This window comes from Syngnathus acus, chromosome 3, assembly GCF_901709675.1.
Source record: "Syngnathus acus chromosome 3, fSynAcu1.2, whole genome shotgun sequence".
Classification (NCBI taxonomy): Eukaryota; Metazoa; Chordata; class Actinopteri; order Syngnathiformes; family Syngnathidae; genus Syngnathus; species Syngnathus acus.
The window spans coordinates 5,190,050-5,209,177 of NC_051089.1; the positions used below are offsets into that span (position 1 = coordinate 5,190,050).

Consider the following 19,128-nt stretch of genomic DNA (forward strand, 5'->3'; position numbering starts at 1 on the left):
TGCCCCCCCCCCCCCCCCCCCCCCCTGTCAACACTGGGGGGCATGATTGGAATCCAAGGAGTGGAAACCTGGACTGGCCAAGGTAAATAGAAATGTTCAGAATCCAATTAATATTCGCATGATTTAAAATAATTGTTTTTGACTTTCTAGGTTGGGTGCACGTGACAGGGGGTGATGGTGCAGCGGGAAAGACTCGTTTCCATTGGCCTTTTATTATACTAAATAAATGTAGAGAGTTGACAGAATGCACATGATGCATTCATGAGAACTTGAGCTCTTCATGCACAACAACAAAATAAATAAACACAAGAAAAAGCGCATCCAGTTGAAAGTGCAGACAAAGTGGCCAATTATGGTCCATCACGTGGATGGGAAACCCGGTTAAAAAAAAAAAAACAGCCTTTTTTTTTTTATTAGCGTCTCTGGTTGGATGAAGGCGAGTCTTAAAAGTTTCTTCAGGATGGGCCAGCTCCCTTCAGACGCATCCAGAGCAGACCGACACCGGGTCATGGAGACTTGTACTTAAGTTACCAAGTACGTACGTGCTTTTCCGCCGACCGAACCTTTTATTGGCTTACCCCAAAAACTTTACGAGACATTTTTCTGGGTGATTTTATGAATTGAGTAGCTTGTTTTTGTGCAATTAAGATGTTCTTTATTGAATATTGATTCATTTGTGTCTTGTGAAAGTATGTAGGAGAAGCTATAAATGACAAGACTCGCAAAGTGTATTTTTCTCCGTGCGTAATGGCGCAACTTTTACGCACGGTGACTTAACCTTACCCCACCTCCTTTGCCCTTCGCAGCCCATGTACGCGAAGGTGTCGCCGGCTTTTTTCCCCGTGGAGAGCACCCGCCCGCTCGCACACCGCGCCGAGTGGACCGTGAGAGCGCACCCCTCCAAAGATGAACATCCAGGTTGTGCCCGAGAACAAGCTCTCGTCGGTCGCCCCGCTCAAACAATGCAACGTGGAAAAAAAGGAGGTCGAGCTCTTGTTGGTCAAGGACCAGAACGGCGTGCAGTACACCAGCTCGTCAATCGCTCCAGCGCCCAGTCAATCCCCGGGGCTGCCAGGGTCCAACACCGGGGAGGAGCGAGAGTTGTGGGGCAAGAAAATTGACTTTCTGCTCTCGGTCATTGGCTTCGCGGTCGACTTGGCGAATGTTTGGAGATTCCCTTACCTGTGCTACAAAAACGGAGGGGGTGAGTACATACTCTTTCCTTGCATGCAATTGATAAATAGTGCACCATGGGCTGATCTGGTGCAGAAATTAATTTCCAAATGATGAGTTTGCATGCACAGTGAATTACAAATAGAGACGTGGGTGGCTGTTTGACGTTAATACGCACTCTTTCGGTTTGTGTGTTAAAACTAATAATGATGTTCAGGAATGTAAGTGGAAATAATTTATCATCTTTATCAAGTATGTGCTTCAGTACGATTTGCCAAATGTACTTTGACTCAATTTCAGTGATTTAAAACTAATGATTCCGTTTAGTGATGCATAACTGTAATTTTTCTTAATACAATAATAATGTGCTTAACAATTTTCTTTTTTTTCCCCTGTAAAACACTCAAATTGAAAATCCATGGATAACAATAATAGATATAACGTAGGAAACAAAAATCGTCCTTTCATGGCTTGCGGTACAAAAGAGAATTTGGATCTGTTCTTGGTCAGGGGGGTCGACAAGAGTTTCAAATAACATGCCGGGTTGTGTGTATCATTCCATACAATGCTTTTAGTCTTTCTCGCCAGTCTGTTTTTGCAAAAGTGTTGAGTGCTTAGTAGTGAACGATATCCGAGGGAACTCTTTGGGCAGGCTGAAGGGAGGCGCACAGCATTTCAGTCACCTCCACTCCCACTGTAGACACCACTTGTTCCGAATGAGCAAACAGACCCCGCCCCCACGGGTCTTCTAAGTGAATGTAGGAAGAGAAGCTGAGGGGGTCCCACCTCACCAGACTTGTTGTCCCGCCATGTTTCCGTGATAGCCATGACACAAACCCTCATGTACTCATGTGGGTGCTGAATATTCACAATCAGCTTGTTGATTTTCACATTTCAGGCATTGATGAGCAGTGAGACGGAAAGAGGAATCCGTACAAGCAATATACACCTCATGATAACGTACATGCTGTAAGTTTATGCTTGCCTTATAAAAACAGTTCACTCAACAAACAGTGGAAAGAGAGAAGCACCTTGAAGGATTGAGCGCGTGTTTTATTCAGGCCATTATGTCTTAAAATATCTTTAACCAGCGACATGTGCCTCCTGTTGAACACCAAGCTTTGTTTTTGTTGGCTTCAAATTCTGAAGAGGATTTGTTTCTCCGTGCTGCGCGAGCGAGATTGACGGCTTTACAGCTTCACTGTTTTCTTGTATCACAATCTCTTTTACTAAAAGCAAAAACTTTGCCTATAAAAATAAAAGTTGCCGTACATGGTGGTTTGGCGCAGTTACGTGATGGTGTATTTTTTTCTTCTAGACAAAAAACAACTTAGACTGTTTAAAAAAATTCGAATAATTTGGATTGACAGACAGACAAGTAGACCTATAGATGGAGGAAAGATGAACGGACAAAGAGCGACTTTTAGTCTTTAAAGGCAAACAGGAAGGCAAAAAATTTGGTTGGATGATAGATAGATAGATAGATAGATAGATAGATAGATAGATAGATAGATAGATAGATAGATAGATAGATAGATAGATAGATAGATAGATAGATAGATAGATAGATAGATAGATAGATAGATAGATGACAATTGGACAGACAGATGGACGGATGGGTAGACAGGTAGAAATATTGCAGACAGATAGCCAGAAGAATGGATGAACGGGTCAAGATAGCTGGACAAACGGAGTTTATGAACAATTGGAAGGACAGACAAGCAGACAGACAGAACGACGGATCGATATTGACTCGAATGCGTGTACCAATGGGACCTACAGTAGCTAGAATGACAGACAGCTATTGATTTAATTGCAGGTAGTCATTGCCGTGTTAAAAAGTGAGCCTTAAAGCTGCTGGGTGAGCCATTAAAAGTTCATCATTAATGACACGTCGTGCTTGTCTTTCTACCTTGACTCAACATTGACAACTTTGCATCGGGTAGGGTGGGGGCAGCATGATGTGTGTGTGGCCCCCAAGAGTACTCAGCTCCGCCACCGGACTGTCAATCATATTAGCCCGCGGCAAAAAGCTATTTATTACTCTACATAATGTGTGGTTTGCAACGTGAGGGAAAATCCAATTACTGGAGATCATTTCCTCGTTGTGCCGCGTTATGCCTTTCCTGCTTGCACGCACGCATGTTGACGTTCCCAGAATGTCAAGATGGTCACCTCTCCAACATACAAGCACATCCAGCTCATTCTATCATCAACCTGTTGCCTCTAATTATCACGAATGGCCTTGTTCCGTTATTTCCTTAATTCTATTGTCCACCAAATCACTGTGACATTTCCACATCGTTATGTCACACATCCACAGGGTGCTATGCTCACTTGATTGTCTTTTTCCCCCCCCCAATGCAATTATTTCTGTTTTTCTTTTTTCAGGAGCTTTTTTGATCCCCTACATTCTTTTCTTGGTCATCGCGGGGATGCCATTGTTCTACATGGAACTGGCTTTGGGCCAGTACACAAGGGAGGGGGCGGCCACCGTGTGGAAGATCTGCCCCATCTTTAAAGGTGAACTGGAATTTGCACCACACACTATGCTCACTCATAATCATCCTGTTATTTACTTTGACTTTTGTTTTTCAAAGAGATGGACAATAATAATGATACAAAAGTTTAGAAAGAAAATGAGAGTAAACTAGATTTGCCCTCATGAGAACACAGAGACCTCCACCAAACTGGGCTGTACCATATTTTTCACTTTGATAAAAATATAAGGTTCCATTGTGATGCAAAAAATAAAATTTGGAATAATTAACTCATGTCAAACTTTTACAAAGCATTTTTTGGCCATCATTTTGTCAATCAGGTTACTTCCTGGTTCATGAAGAAAACAGGACTGTACCATTTTTTTTTTTAACTCATGACAAAGGCAAAAGCTTCTGCTCAACATGGGAAAAAAAAATTGTAAAGCGATACATTTATGTTTGTCAGGTTTTATTTATTTTTACAAGTAGCAGGCTCCTTGTTGACGGAGTATAACAAAATACGACTCCCCCATTTTTAAAAGGTTCCTTTGTGACAAATGGCAAAAACATGTAAATGCCGCGACCGAGACCAGTGTTCTTTTCCAGCCATGTGTTTTGAGCTTAACGCCAGACAGCGGATTGACCGGGACTGCTGCTTATTTTCAGTTCCTGTTATTATCAGAACCGTGACAACCAGCCCACCGTGTTTTTGCCTTCATGTCTAGTAGCAGACGTCAGGAAAGTCACTATGTTTAGATGAGGAGCATCTGCAGGTACGGCCTCATCCTAAATACACACGGGGTGTGGAACTTAACACAAAGTTGCCTAACGCTTCAATTACTCTGAGTCTTGTTTGGATCTATTTGCAGTCCTGTTTTATTTTTTATTTAATTCTGTCACACAACATTTAGACTTTTTTTAAAAAACATGTTTCATATTTATACCATATTTCAGGAAACAATGTGGTGTGAATAACACCAAACATGCTTGATGATGTGAACCGTATAAATTATAGAGTACCCCAAGAGCTGTGATCTCTATAGCCAACTTCACATCATCTTTTCAACAATTTTACAAAAAATGAGACAAGCAGCTTCTATTGGCAGTTTGGCTATGTCACGATTACGCAAACCGGACTAAGATGCGTGTGTCTGTGTAAATACCAAAACAAAATCTAGCCTGCCCCTGCACAGATTAGACCGTGCCTCGTGCCAGACTTTTGCTTGTCCTAAAAATAAAGTCAAGGAACTAACTACACTTGGACCAATCCAACAAACTTGCCTTGCCCCACAGGCGTAGGCTACACCGTGATCATCATCGCCCTTTACGTGGGCTTCTACTACAACGTAATCATCGCCTGGTCACTCTACTACCTGTTCTCCTCCATGACCCGTGAGCTGCCGTGGCTCAAATGCGACAACCCTTGGAACAGCCCCAACTGCACCGACCCCAAGGCCATCAACAGCTCGGTCTTGGGCAACGGTACCTCGTATGCCAAGTATAAGATCACCCCGGCAGCAGAATACTACGAGTGAGTGACTTTTTAATGTTGTGCTATTTGAGGAAACTGAAATCATTCTTTGGAACAAGCTTGTTCTTGGACAAGCGTTTGCAGGGAGCAATTCAGTCTTCTTTCATGAGGTCACCATTTTATGGTGCTGTCAATTGAATAAGTGTCATCTCAAGGTGATTTGTGTTCTCTTGTCAAACTCCGACTCTGACTTACATAACTTTAGATATCGTGATACTCGGGATGCAATGGCAAAAAAATTATTGGCAAAAAAAGTCGTAATGAAAGGAAAATTAAAAATTGTGAGGAGAAAAAGTTTAATGTAAACTTAAGATAAAAGGTTCAGCACCGTAACTTGCCCCATAAGTTGTCGTCCTGTAAATAGCGCAGCACAGATTGCCCAACAAAGTAAAAAAATAACAAGACAGAGTCAGCTAGACTTACAAAAAAGCTTGGCACATCAGAACATCTCTGTGGATAATAATAAGTCAAACATTAAACAAGAATAGGTGTCATCAGAGGACACAATGAATATCTGAAATTTGCAACCAAGCGTTGGTATTTTCCATAGCGCTAGCGGAAAAATATTCTGTGGATGAATGAAAACAAAGTTGTGTCATTTGGAAAGGAAAAAACAAAATCTAAGTGTGGCGAAGCAAAGCACAGCGCCAACTGTGATGTATGGCAGAGGGGTGCATCATATTTCGGGACTGCTTTGCTACTTTAGAGCCTGGATGCGTTGCTATCATCAATTTTATCAAGACATTTTGTAATACAACTTCCTTCCTTCTGTTTGCCTCGAGCATTTTTTTTCTCTAGTCATTCGTTTCAGCCTTGGCCTGAAATGACTCGATATTAATATCACTGAGATACTTTATGAATAACCTTCCGAAGAGGTCATCGTTTTCACTTGTCTTGGGTTGATAATGAAACCCAGATGGTTAACCCTCATCCAAATGAGGTTGATCTGATTATGAAAGACAGGAGTTGTTATTTTCCCCCCAAAAAAAACCTTATGGCAACAACAAAGCCATCATCAGATTGATTAATCTCGGTCAAATTAGATAGAACATCTCATTCTGTTTTCGCTTAACTCCCTCCAACGTTTCGTTTGAAGACTCCGTTCTTGTTCCGTTGTTTTGTAATCACCGCAAAAGACAAGGCAGCATACAACCGATTCAATGGCATCATTGAGAAGCGAGCGCAGCAGCAGAACCGGATCACTGTGTGATGATAAGAGAAAATGTGCTTAGAGTAACTGGGCCAAAGGGACTTGAATTGATGTTACCAGCGAGCGTTTACAAGCCGCACGCTATCAACGCTATCGGCTGGACAAGGAGGCCTTGGGGCATTGCAACACCGACACACTGCGTCCAGGTCAGAGCGTAGGCTGCGCATTTATCATTCCAAATGAGTCTGTGTCCTCCAGTGGCTATCTGGCTCCCAGAAGTCCTCCTCCCCCCCCAAACACAAAAAAACCCTTTGAATATATAATCAGCTCTCTGATAAGGCCACATAAAAGTGGACTCACAGTCTGCCTGGATGTTGTTCTGCTTGTTTGTGCTTGGTTGTTGTGTTGGGTTTCGCCGGTTATCAGGACCGCATCACATGCTGACTCAATTAAATCTAGAGGACGGGAAACAAACAGAAGAAAATATATTGAGGTCAAAAACAGTCGGGGCCTCGGTGCTGTACATCTCGACGGACCGTCTTTGGCGCCCGTGCTTCTGTTATGTCTTCCTCTTGAGCGTTTCTGTCTGTCGGGGTTAGAAACCGGTGTTATCCCGTCATGATAAGACTATTTTGGGGGAGTTATCAAATCCTTAATATACTTTGAGGTATTTGTCCTTCAGAGATAAAGAAGGGAAGAGATTTCCACTACAGTTTGACTCCCTCCTCTTGAAAACACGCAAAGATGTCAACAGAGAGCGATCGTGTCAACTGCGGTCAAGCTCTTTATTGATTGATTTCAGAGTCTTTTTCTAAGTCTGAACATCTTCTGATGTACGAGTAGCGTTAGAAGATATATGTTATCGTAAGAGATATGACTCCTGGCGCAAACGGCATTGAATAATGATACATTCAGTACATTGCAGTCAAAAACACCTTTCGTTTAAATACTTCTACAACAGTTGGTGTCTTATATATTAGTATATTAAAAAAATGGAGCTAATTCCATCTCCCCATTTTTCCCACTGTGTAATCGGCTATATTTCCAGCTAAAAATCTTATAATTGGCCAAGAAATGTATCTCGTGGATAAAACAGATTATACCTGAAATATATTCGAAGTATCTGCCATTGTACAATCAAGACCATATGTTTCATAGTATTTCATATTTATCATGAGTTAAGAGGCATATTGTGTGGTAGTTAAATACTTGTTACGTATTCAACAACATAATGTATCTTGACAGACAGTATATCATCCACATATAGTTGACTAAATCTATATCTCTCCATATGTGCATGGTTTCAATCTTTCCAAGAAGGAAATCTGGAGTTTCCACTTAAGGGAAAGAAGCCGGAGATGGTTTTGATAGCTTCCTTCTGGAAAGAATTTTACAATGATTTGGATTGTGTCTGAGGCAATTTGTTGCCACTTAAGGCGTCTTGTGAAACATCTCATTCAAAATTGAAAATCCAGACGCGGCGTGCTGCATCTCCACGAGAGCAGAGGCATCGAGGATCTGGGCCTCCCTCGCTGGGAGTTGTCATTGTGCCTGGTGGTGGTGGTTTTCATCCTCTACTTCAGCCTATGGAAAGGCGTCAAGTCCTCAGGGAAGGTATTCGAGCCCACTTCATTTAATCTTACCGTACTACTGCACAGTTCAATTTTAAAATATGTCCTGGTTTTCTTCAGGTGGTGTACATCACGGCAACCATGCCCTATGTGGTCCTGTTTGTGCTTCTCATTCGAGGAGTAACCTTACCGGGCTCCATGGATGGCATTCGGGCCTACCTGCACATCGACTTTAAGAGGCTCAACAATCTGGAGGTCAGCAAAAAAAGACGAATCTGAAATCTTTATTGGTGGCACAGGAAATTGGATTAAGATGTTTATTTTATTTTTAAGATTTTATAAAATGAATAGAAATCTAATTAATAAAACAATTATTTAATATATGTATTGAAAAGGAATTTGAAAATACTAAATGCATTTGGAAAAAAACTTAATGCAACAATTATCTCAGCAGTCTTGATAACATAAATACGTGGTGGGACAGTTTTAAAAAGGGCCAGATTTGACATGTTCTCAACCTTAATGACAAATATTTTGACCAATAGTGACAAACATCAGGCTAGCCAGCATATACTGTATAACTACCGGCAAACCCAAAGTTACTTAACAGTGGGGCCAGACATTCAGACAGCTCATTCAAAGACACATTATCCAAATTAGGCAGATAAAAGATTTACTTTTGGTTTGATTTTACCCTTGATCGGCGAGCTGGTAGTCCAGAGACACAGCTAAGCTATGCAAACAAACAAAAAGTATATCTTCATTTATCATGGCGCAATATTTACAGGTGGTCTAAGACACAAATTTAGAAACCATTAAAAAGTCTCTACAGAGAATTTATTGCATAATTGTTTTTTTTTTTTGCACACAAGATTTGATCGTATTTTCTTCTGTAATCTATTTGTTGAGTACAGTCTGTAGAGACCCTTTCCTTCTGACTTAATCAAAGTTGTTTGGTCCCGAATCAAGACCTCGGGGATAATAAAAGCGAAATTTCCAATTAAATACTGCAGATAAAATCTCTCGCTCGCTGGGCTGACTAGAGAAAAAAAAGAATTTTCTTGGAAAAATTGAATTGACTTGTGGGACAGTGATATTCATTACCACATGAATCTTTGTAAGCAGAAAAATACTTTTTGTTTTGTCACCCAAATATGTTTTCATTGGTTCAAATTTCAAATAGATTTTCTTTTCACCAGAAATAATAGAAATATTTTTGAGGCTTATTGTCCGTGTTTTTATTTTTTGATGGAATGTGTTATTTATTTAAATTGGCGAGCCAATAAAAAGCTGTTGTTTTTATTTTCCACTAGGTGTGGATCGATGCAGCCACGCAGATATTTTACTCCCTCGGCGCAGGATTCGGGGTGCTCATTGCCTTTGCTAGCTACAACAAATTTGACAATAACTGTTACAGGTAAGCACAATAGCGGGAAGCACAACTGCCTCACAGGCGTGAGGTTCTGGGTTTGAATCTGGTCTCAGGTCAGCCTGTCAGATGTTTTTATGTTCTCCCTGTACTTCCTCCCACATGCCAAAAAATTAATTTTAGATTGGCTTGATGACTCTTAAATTACCCAAAGGTGTGAATAGACGTGCCAATAGTTGTTTGTCAAATGCGTGCTGCGATTGACAGGCGACCGGCCTCTCACCCTAAATCACAATTTCAAAATAGACAAATTATTAAACACTTCATTTTTTAACACTCTGGTTGAAATCATGGTTTTGAGCTTGTTTTATGCAAATGAGCGACTGCCCCCCCCCCCCTCCTTTGCATGTTTTTTATTTTGCCTTGCACATAGTGTAAGGGGGGATTTCAGGGGAGACCTCTTTTTGATAAATTGACATTTTTTACATTTTTAAACCTCCGTTTGATGGGTGTGTCGGCATTGCAGCCAACATTGCTCTTGGAACCAATCTGTGTTCCCAGCTGCGGGTCAAAATTGTTTATGAAGATATAATTTTACTTTTCCAAAATAAACGGATGGAACGCTTGATTAGAGACACCTAACCATTGGAATGAAAGACACTTTCAAAGTAGAAAGGTTAAAATAGATTGACATTGTTTGGACTTTATTTACAATAATATTTATGGATGTTTTGTCTCTCCAGGGATGCTCTGTTGACCAGCACTGTCAACTGCGTCACCAGTTTCTTCTCAGGGTTTGCTATTTTCTCGGTGTTGGGCTACATGGCGTACAAACACGGGGTGAAAATAGAAGACGTGGCGACCGAGGGTGAATAAATGCATCAAGCTGTATTATCAGAGGGGATGCGCCTTAGTCTATGCATCGTGTTTTAACATGTTTGCTTGTGCACAAACAGGTGCAGGATTGGTGTTCATCATCTACCCAGAGGCCATTTCTACCCTCCCAGGCTCAACATTTTGGGCTATTGTGTTCTTCATCATGCTGCTGACTCTTGGCATCGACAGTTCGGTGAGTCCCGACCAAGAACTCAAAATGGATGTGATGTGAACAAATTAACCAGTTATAAGAATAATTGTTGCAGCCCTGTAAATCTGTATCTCAGTTATGTGTATTAGAGGCTATCTGGAAGGAAGCAAATCTTGTTTACTACGAAATGACTGATAAAACTAACCCAAAGCAGCTGTGGAAACACTTTTGATAATTCATGCATCATTCCAGCACTTCATTTAAATGTCAAAGTTGGTGGAATGTCTTGTTTGTTTTTTGATCTCAAAATGTCAAGAAGCATTTGGGATGGGCATAATAATTAATTAGTCTGTCAAATAATCTTTAATATTTGAAAGAATGGTGTGAAATTCACTTTTAATGTCTTTTGACAGTCAAGAAATTTTTTTAGGTACACTGTTGATTCAGTTTTAGCTAGTTTAGCTAATGTAATAATAAAAGCATGCATAGTTTAGCTAGTTAGCTATATAATAATAAAAGCATGCATGCAACTCATATTAGATTTAATGCTAAAAAAACTAAAGTAAATTGTTCATTGTTTTCTTCATTTTTTTCTTTGCTCTGGACAATCGGCAACCCAAATAAAAACTGACCCAGGATCTGTTTTTTTGTCCCTACCCTTCGCCTGCATTAAGTTCAGGTCAAAGTATAAAGTGCTGCGTGTTTTATTCATCAGATGGGTGGCATGGAGGCCGTCATCACGGGCCTGACAGATGACCACAAGATCCTCAAAAGGCACAGGAAGCTGTTCACCTTTGCCACGGTCTTTTGCACTTTCCTGTTTGCGCTGGTTTGCGTCACTAACGTGAGTATGACAAGGTTCATCATCACCTAAATAAACAAATGCTCATCCTGCTTTGATAACAAAATTTATTGTTGCTGTTGCTTTCAGTGGAACCTAACAATGTTTCAATTCAGAACCCGAATATGAAACCATACCTCATCTTTGATTTTGAAATTTCTTTTAGCACTTTGAGATTCCTAAAGGGATAATAAAATGTATAATAATAATAATAATAATAATTTTTAAAAATTCTGCCCAGACTTGAAGCTCTAACCCCATATTGAAACCTAGATGGAAACCCGAAAATGAATAGTATCAATGCCTGTTAATATTCTGAGAGCAGCCAAAATGCTTTTTTTTTCTTAAATTAAGATTAATATATCAACATTCACCCATTTGTTATTGATTATCCATGAAAATTTGCTGGCTTCAGCCACGTATCAAAACACGGAAAAACAAACTTGTCATGGCAACTTGAAAAAAAACTCGTCATATCTCTTGAGAACTAGAAACGTCAAAGGAGCTCCTTCAAGGGAGCGATCAAAAGAAGAACTCTGATGAACCGGTTAGTGTTTAATGAAAAAGGCATTCAGGATGCAAGATCAGCTTTCCCATTCCCCCCCCCCCACACCAACTTCTGTAACCCTTCCAATGGTAACAAAATTAATTGTTTGGCTTCTGTTAAATAAATCAGTCAAATGATTAGAAAAGTAAGCTAATATATTCCTCCTGCTTCTTCATTCACATGAGATTTGGAAAGTAAGATACAGCACAAGTCAAAGTCCCCACTCACTAAAACGACTTCTGACAAGCACCACTGAGGACTCGCTTGTGAATAATTTGATCTTTAAAGAAAAAGACTGAATATATATTCTTTATCCCTTTAGGGGGGAATCTACGTGCTGACTCTTTTGGATAAGTACGCCGCCGGGACATCCATTCTCTTCGCTGTGCTGATCGAGGCCATCGGCGTGTCGTGGTTTTACGGTATGGAATTGTATTATCGCCCCGCTTTAAGAACGACCTCACCGCGTCATCTGTCTTGTTAATTAAAACGGGCGGAAATTCCGACCGCGAGTGCCGATGGAAACAACAACAAAGTGTTTTATCCTTTTAATGAAAGGTGACGTTCAAGAGCTGCACAAATTGTGTTTACCTGTAAATGAATAGACTTGATTGCGATGATTTGATGCGTGTTGTCAAGAACTGCTGTGAATGATGTCAGAAATATTACTCGTCAATTTGTGTTGATTCTATAATTAGATCACGATCTAATCCAATCAGCTGTTTTAAATTTGCTACTCTTGCTTTTAATTAGCTATAATCAGCTTTTTTATATTGAGTTGTTCACCTTTGCGTGACCCTTCAGGTGTGGCCCGGCAATACACAACAAAAGATTTAATGGGGGTCCTTAATGGAAATTAGAAAGGAAATTGCCATTTTCCATTGCCTGATTACAAATCTATGTTCTTTAATTGGGTTTGGAAATTGTCGATTTTGATGCAGATGTAACAGTAGATTTCAGTTATTTCAGTTATTTATTTATTTTCAGTTCTTCGATCCTCCAAGTAGATGAAAGAATGCAAGTCAAAATACCAGACATAAAGTGTGAAATAATAAACCGTACCCAGTGGCTATGAAGTCAACACACACCCATTCAAATGTCAGAGTTTTATGATATGAAAATTACGACGACTCATTTGTGGGGAAAAAATTCAAGAAGTCAAATATAAGCAAAACAACTGAGACGTGATTGCATAAGTGTACGTAAATTATAAAAGATGATTTGGCTGTGTTCCAAATTAACCAATCATGTTCCAACTTGTGTTAAAAGTGACTCAGCACACAATTGTCAGAAAAAAACATCTAATTAACTAAACAAAATAAATCTCTCATGTTCTTGGAAGCTTTTCCTGACATTTCGTTCTGTATAGCAAAATACAATATAATACAATTTTATTTATGGTGCACATTCAACAACAGCTGGAGCTGTAACATAGCACTTTACATATAATAATGGGACAACATAAAAGACAGTGAAAACAGTCAATTAAACCACAAATTATGTATTAAGTGTTAATATCAGTAAAGTCAGTCGAAAACCAAAGGATAAAAATTGGACCTTGAACGAGTTTTAATAATGGACACATAGGGAGGGCTTTCCAAAGAAAGTTAATTCCGAACACACAGCCACATGACACATCTCCAGTCATAACAGGGTGTATACTGTTGTGAAACCAAAATATCTCAGTTGCTTAGTTTGACTTAGACAATATCCAAAAATATTATTTTCAAATAGAGTTCCACAGGTTATAGATTATCATATTTTTCATGGCAATGATGATTACAAGGTGAGATGTTCAAATCTAGAAGTAGGAGATGGGCGGTAAAGCCAAGTAAAATCATAACAAAGAATATTTTATAAGGGCTTGATTATTAGCAAGCATGTGCCGATTCCATCACGTCATCTTAGATCACATCTGGGGTGGCTTTGAGGGTTGCCTGCTGGGAGCACAGAAGTTGGCTAGGAAAATAAAGTATCATCTTCTTTCAGGCGTGGACCGCTTCAGCGAAGATATTGAGCGGATGATGGGCTTCAAGCCGGGACTTTACTGGAGACTGTGCTGGAAGTTTGTCAGCCCTGCTTTTCTGTTGGTAAGAGAACTCGTTCAATTTCAGTGAGATCTGGTCATTTATCATTTTGAAACCTAACCCAAAATTTTAAAATTTAATTTATTTTATAGCTACAGTTGAGATGGCTCACTGCGATTCTTATCATTACTGTAATATTGAAGCCATATTGTAATGAGCAGCGAGGAGAGAAACTGAACTTTCCTGTGTTAGCTAGCCTCAAAGTTTTACATTTTAGGGCGGAAACAGGGCAAAACACTGAAATGAATACTTTTCAAGATACGTGGAATCAACCAAAATATAGCTCCAGCCTAGTGAGGACAAGTGCTGTAGAAAGTGGATGACTGTAGGAATTATGAGAACTATTTAACTACTGTTTCATTTGTTGGTGCCCAGAGAGTCACTTGACTCTCAAGAAGACGACGTGTAAATTCTTCTCTTGTTGTCGAATGATTTATAGACAATAATGAAAGCATTGTAGCACATTCAAAAGTGAAGCTCACATCACGTTGCCTCCTTCAGTAAAACAACACTTTGTCCAGAAATGAATGCGATGATAACTTCAATATTTAGTTTTCTTTGTCCCCCCCAACTACCACCCATCGTTTTTTGTACTTCACGAAAACTTCTCCTGGCACCGATTGGACTCCAAAAGTCACAACCCCACACCAAAATAAACCAATCTGGTGTTTAGTTTTTCTTTGTGTTGTGTTGTTCGTCATATCAAAAGAATATCACCGGATATTGTATCTCCTCAGTATTTATTCCCTCCGGGGCAGTTTTAGAAGAATGTCTTTTCCAACAAAGAAAAGTTCATGCAAAGCCAGCCATGAGCAAGTTATATATCCAAAATAGATAGCAAGAATTGCTATGAAGATGAATCAAAATGTTTCCATTAAAGTCTGAATCAAAACTCAGCACTCTATTGTGAATCCAAAGAAATAACATTCCTGTTATTATAAATATTGAATGTACCGCAATTTCCGGACTATAAGCCACTACTTTAACTGAAAACTGTTTTTCAGGCGTCCCAAACATAACCTGCCAAAACTCACTCAAGAAAGTAGTAATTGTCCCAATCAGAAGCAGGTTGACAGATGGCTGTCACTATGGCCCTATCCAATTCCTTCCTCTTAACCCTAAAAATCTATCTTCCCCCTTCCCCTAACTCTTCTTTGGAGAGACGAAGAAAAAGGGTTCAAACAAATCCCCCCGAGAATTGGGAACATACTCCATTTATTTAGACCAAAGGCTATTTAGCTCCGACGGCATTTAAGCTAACGCTGTAGTGCGCGTTTACTTTAGCTAACGTACGGCGAAGGTCTGCGTATTACTATGTACCGCTATCCCTTTGAAGACCTTGGGTAGATGGTTTGGTACATTCTTCAGTGATTCAATGCTTTTCCAATTCACGTTGTTGTATATGAAGAACGTCATTGGAAGCAAACCGCAGCCGACACTAATGTACACACCAGGACAGCTCTGGCTAGCCTTCAGTCTAATGCACTTAACACCTTGACAATGCCCAGGTAAACACACAACAGTATTACAGCCCCCACCTCTGTCCCCGAGCCAACTTGCCTCAGGCAGACACAGTGCAGCTCCAGTGCGTTCATAACTCATTTATCCCCCTCGACCTTCAAAGGTCCAAACTACTGGAAAAACGCGGTAGAAGAGAAAAGCTCTTCGCAACAAGTGGACACGATTGCCTTTTCTCTTGAAATATGCACTTGTGATTGTCAACTAACGCCAGGAATGAGCTCCCGGTCCATGATTAACAGCCATATGGCAGTCAATATGGCAGCCGATATGGAATTTAATTCGATTTAGGGTGTTATCAAAGCTCAGGATGGCAGGATCTGAAAAATGTAGTCATATTTCCACTGGTGACAACACTTGGCAAATTCTCGTCCTTCCCTCTGCAGTTTGTAGTCATAGCCAGCACGGTGACCTCATCCGGCCTCAAGTATGACGATTATGTCTTCCCCCATTGGTCCAACGTGTTGGGATGGGGCGTGGCCATGTCCTCCATGCTGTGTGTACCCATCTACGCCGTGTACAAGTTTTGCAGTGTGCCAGGAACCTTCAGAGAGGTCAGTGAAACTCATTTCATCAAGGTAAATAGTCATAAACACATATGGGGGCAATTAGTGTGATGTTTAGATAGTGATAAAACCCGTTTACAAAAGATGTTACATAACGGAAGCAAGCTTAATTGCTCTTGCGCCTACGCTTTGAAGCTGCTGGGGATGTTCCCCGTTGAAAAATACGTCCAAAATAATTTTAGTTCGCATTCGGATTGAAGCCTTCAAAAATTGACGATGGCAATCATCAAAGTACCGGAAAGTTGTCTTCATCCGTTCTGTGTCAGCGTCACACTGCCGTAAATGCGGCCGGCATCCTCACTGGCACTTCCTGTTGTCATTCTGCACTGAAAACGTTGCTTCTCTGCTTCTCTGAGGTGTCATTTCCTCTCCCTATCAACCCACCAATCAGCTTTTAAATGCATCCACCATTCGCGATAATGAGAATGTTTGAAGATCCCAGCACAAATGTTGCACTAGAAGGATTGATTGCATTCCTTTTGAGCCAGTAAAATAATCTTCAGAAGTCTGTTTAGACCTCACTTTTATTGGATTTCAAATACAATTTCTACATAAGAAATGATGGAGAATATAATTGTAATTTAGCATACTGTATTTTCTTCCTTTTAATATTAGAGGTAAATGAAATTTTAGTGACACGTATCAAAAATAAATGTTTCTGTGATGCTGACAGCTTGAGCAGCCACTTTCGTTCCAAAAGGTTTCACTGTATACATTGTGATTGTTTTGCAGAAAATAGCCTATTGCATCACTCCCGAACACGAACATCACTTGGTAGCAGAGGGAAACATACGGCAGTTTAAAGTAAGTCGTTTTTTTGTCTGGAAATATCTGCCATTGTTTGTAATTCTCCCGCAAACATCCCCAACTTTTTCTTTTTTTTTCCGTTTCCCAGCTCAGGCACTGGTTGGCCATTTGATGAATACCCTGAGAATCATTTGTGGATTCTCGCCATCGCAAGACAAGAGGGGCCTTTTTTTTAAACCCAGTTGTATCACTCCTGTTACTCAGCTAGGTTTTTTTTTTTTTTTGTCAAGCACTTAATATGAAAGTAGTCCAAAAGTTGTTTCACGTCATTAAACACGTACTTGTAGACAATGTTTAGTATCATTCGAATCAACTTCAGGAATCTTGACTGTTATCTCCTGCAAGACACTGAATCAAAACCAAAAGTTGACAGACGACACGCTTTTTGTTGCCTTTTTCGGCCTCATGAATGTTAGTTGTTCTTATTTAAGTTACCATATTTGCTTTTTTTTTGTGGTGGGGGGGCTTATCTGTGCCTTAATCGAGTAGGAGACTATTGTTTGTGCTTTTTGGGAGCGGTTTGATATACATGTATACATATATATATATATATATGTGGAACTCCAAAGAGTAAAAAAGAGAAAAGGTGAAAACTTAGCAGAATTAATGAATAAATGGTGGTAACTGTTTCAAAATCTTTTCAACGAAGGAGTCTTAAGGCCTCTCTGAAAATAAATATATATATTTATGCTACAAGAATACAAATTGTCTATGATAAATAGTTGTAAGATTGCAAGATGAAGGACATGAAGAAAAACATTTCTTGATTATTCCCAAATTATGAATTTTGATTTCCCATTTTTTTTCCCTTTCCCGGGACATTTTATTCTAAACAAAATTAAATTTTATTCTCCAGAAATGGAATAATATTCTCATAAATAAAAAAATATATATAACATTTCATTCTAGTTAGCCCTTTTACGCCCCAAAAACTTCGTGATTAGCAAAAAAAATTTATTCTTGCAATACTGACTTGATTCTTGTAACATAATTATTGATTTTTCATTGAGGCTCCAACCCATCTTTGTACTTGTAATGCTTTTGTGTGTTGTTCCACGCCTTTGAGGCTGTACAAGAGAGAGGCGAATGTACGTTGGGCTTTTTAATTTTCCGTCAAGCAGGGTTAACCACCAAACATAGGCGACCGTGCCGAAATGCGCATAAATTGTCAGATCAAGTATAACCGTAACACTACTGTACTGTTCATCGTCATTAGTCACCATGAATCAAAAACTGTGTGATTAATAAAATAACTTTGAAAAAGTATCCAAATCCCACCCAAAAAATGCCCATTTTGGACCCCCGATCCGTAGTTTGAAGACCCTGTTATTAGTATGCTGGATCGTCACACGCATCTTCAATTTCTTCTTTGAACTGCCATATAAGTGCCATGATGAAATTTAATCTGCTTGTTTTATTATTTTGATTTATTTTTTTAAAGCTGACTTTATGAAAAAAACTGAAGCCACAGAGTAAAAAAAAATATCTGTATAAAAATCCAATTATATGTGGAATACATAAAATATAAAGATATATTCTTTTGTTATATCTAATCTTGTATTAATCAAAATGGTTTATAACAAAATGTGAATGTAAAGTATTTCAAATGTCCTAAATGTCATATCATGTGTGTTTGATGTGTAGCTAATATTTAAAAAAAAAATCAAAACTATTCTTCAGCGTAATCCTGGACTATGGAATATGGACTTTCCTGGACTATGTTTACAAAAATAGTGTGTATAATAATGATAATAAAAATATCCTATGATGTCCTGTTGAACGTGAGTTGCAAATATCTATGAAGACATAGTCACACGATCATAATAAAGTATTTCTTCTACACTCACCTGACTGCCATTTTAGGTTGTTTTTATATACTTAATAAAAGGTCCAGTCACCTCATTCCCGGCAACAGGAACTTGCCATGATGTTTTGTTCTGTTGCTGACTGGGCCTTTCGTAACGGATGACTGTGCTGTGCCTCCTTTTTTTCAGTCCGCTGCACTTCTGTGTGGGCTTTCATCAGACTGACCTTTTCCTACCATGATAAGGCTTACAATCTCCACTCCTGCACATTTATTCTTTAATTGATGCACCTCAGCTTTGTCGTAAAATTCACTGAAGACGTATAATACAAAGTCGTGATTGTACACAGGTAGAAGAATTTTCAAGATATTTCTAAATTGGTCATGAAAAATAAAAACAGAATGCATATCCATATAGAAACTTTGAAGCCTTCTGATTGGTCAATCATTTTCTTGATGTCGCCGTTTGGCTTCACAAAGGTCAAAGCAGCTTCAACTTTAGCCAAATGTGTTAAGCCGATCGAAGTCGATGCGCAGCCAGTCTTAATTGGCAGCCTAATGTGATTGGGCCAAAGCAGGCTCGTTCTTTAACATCCTTCTCCATTGTGACCGCTTGTTCCATCCGATTGATCCAATTTTCAGGAACTCATCTCTCTC

The 19,128-nt window shown here is 39.5% G+C and overlaps 1 protein-coding gene across 2 annotated transcripts; it reads left to right on the forward strand.

Moving 5' to 3' along the window:
* The first annotated feature begins 395 nt into the window (after positions 1–395).
* Positions 396–18,513, forward strand: slc6a2 (solute carrier family 6 member 2). Of its 2 annotated transcripts, none has more exons than XM_037247842.1 (15): positions 396–534; positions 807–1,204; positions 3,565–3,696; positions 4,947–5,184; positions 7,810–7,948; positions 8,026–8,160; positions 9,219–9,322; positions 10,018–10,142; positions 10,231–10,343; positions 11,017–11,145; positions 12,012–12,111; positions 13,679–13,779; positions 15,681–15,848; positions 16,593–16,664; positions 16,756–18,513. In XM_037247842.1, the coding sequence occupies exons 2-15, from the start codon at positions 907–909 to the stop codon at positions 16,777–16,779; spliced, it is 1,878 nt and encodes a 625-aa protein (XP_037103737.1). In that variant the 5' UTR covers positions 396–534; positions 807–906; the 3' UTR covers positions 16,780–18,513. The 2 variants fall into 2 exon arrangements, with proteins under 2 accessions (XP_037103737.1, XP_037103738.1); XM_037247843.1 differs by having other exon boundaries at positions 430–542.
* The last annotated feature ends 615 nt before the right edge of the window (positions 18,514–19,128 follow it).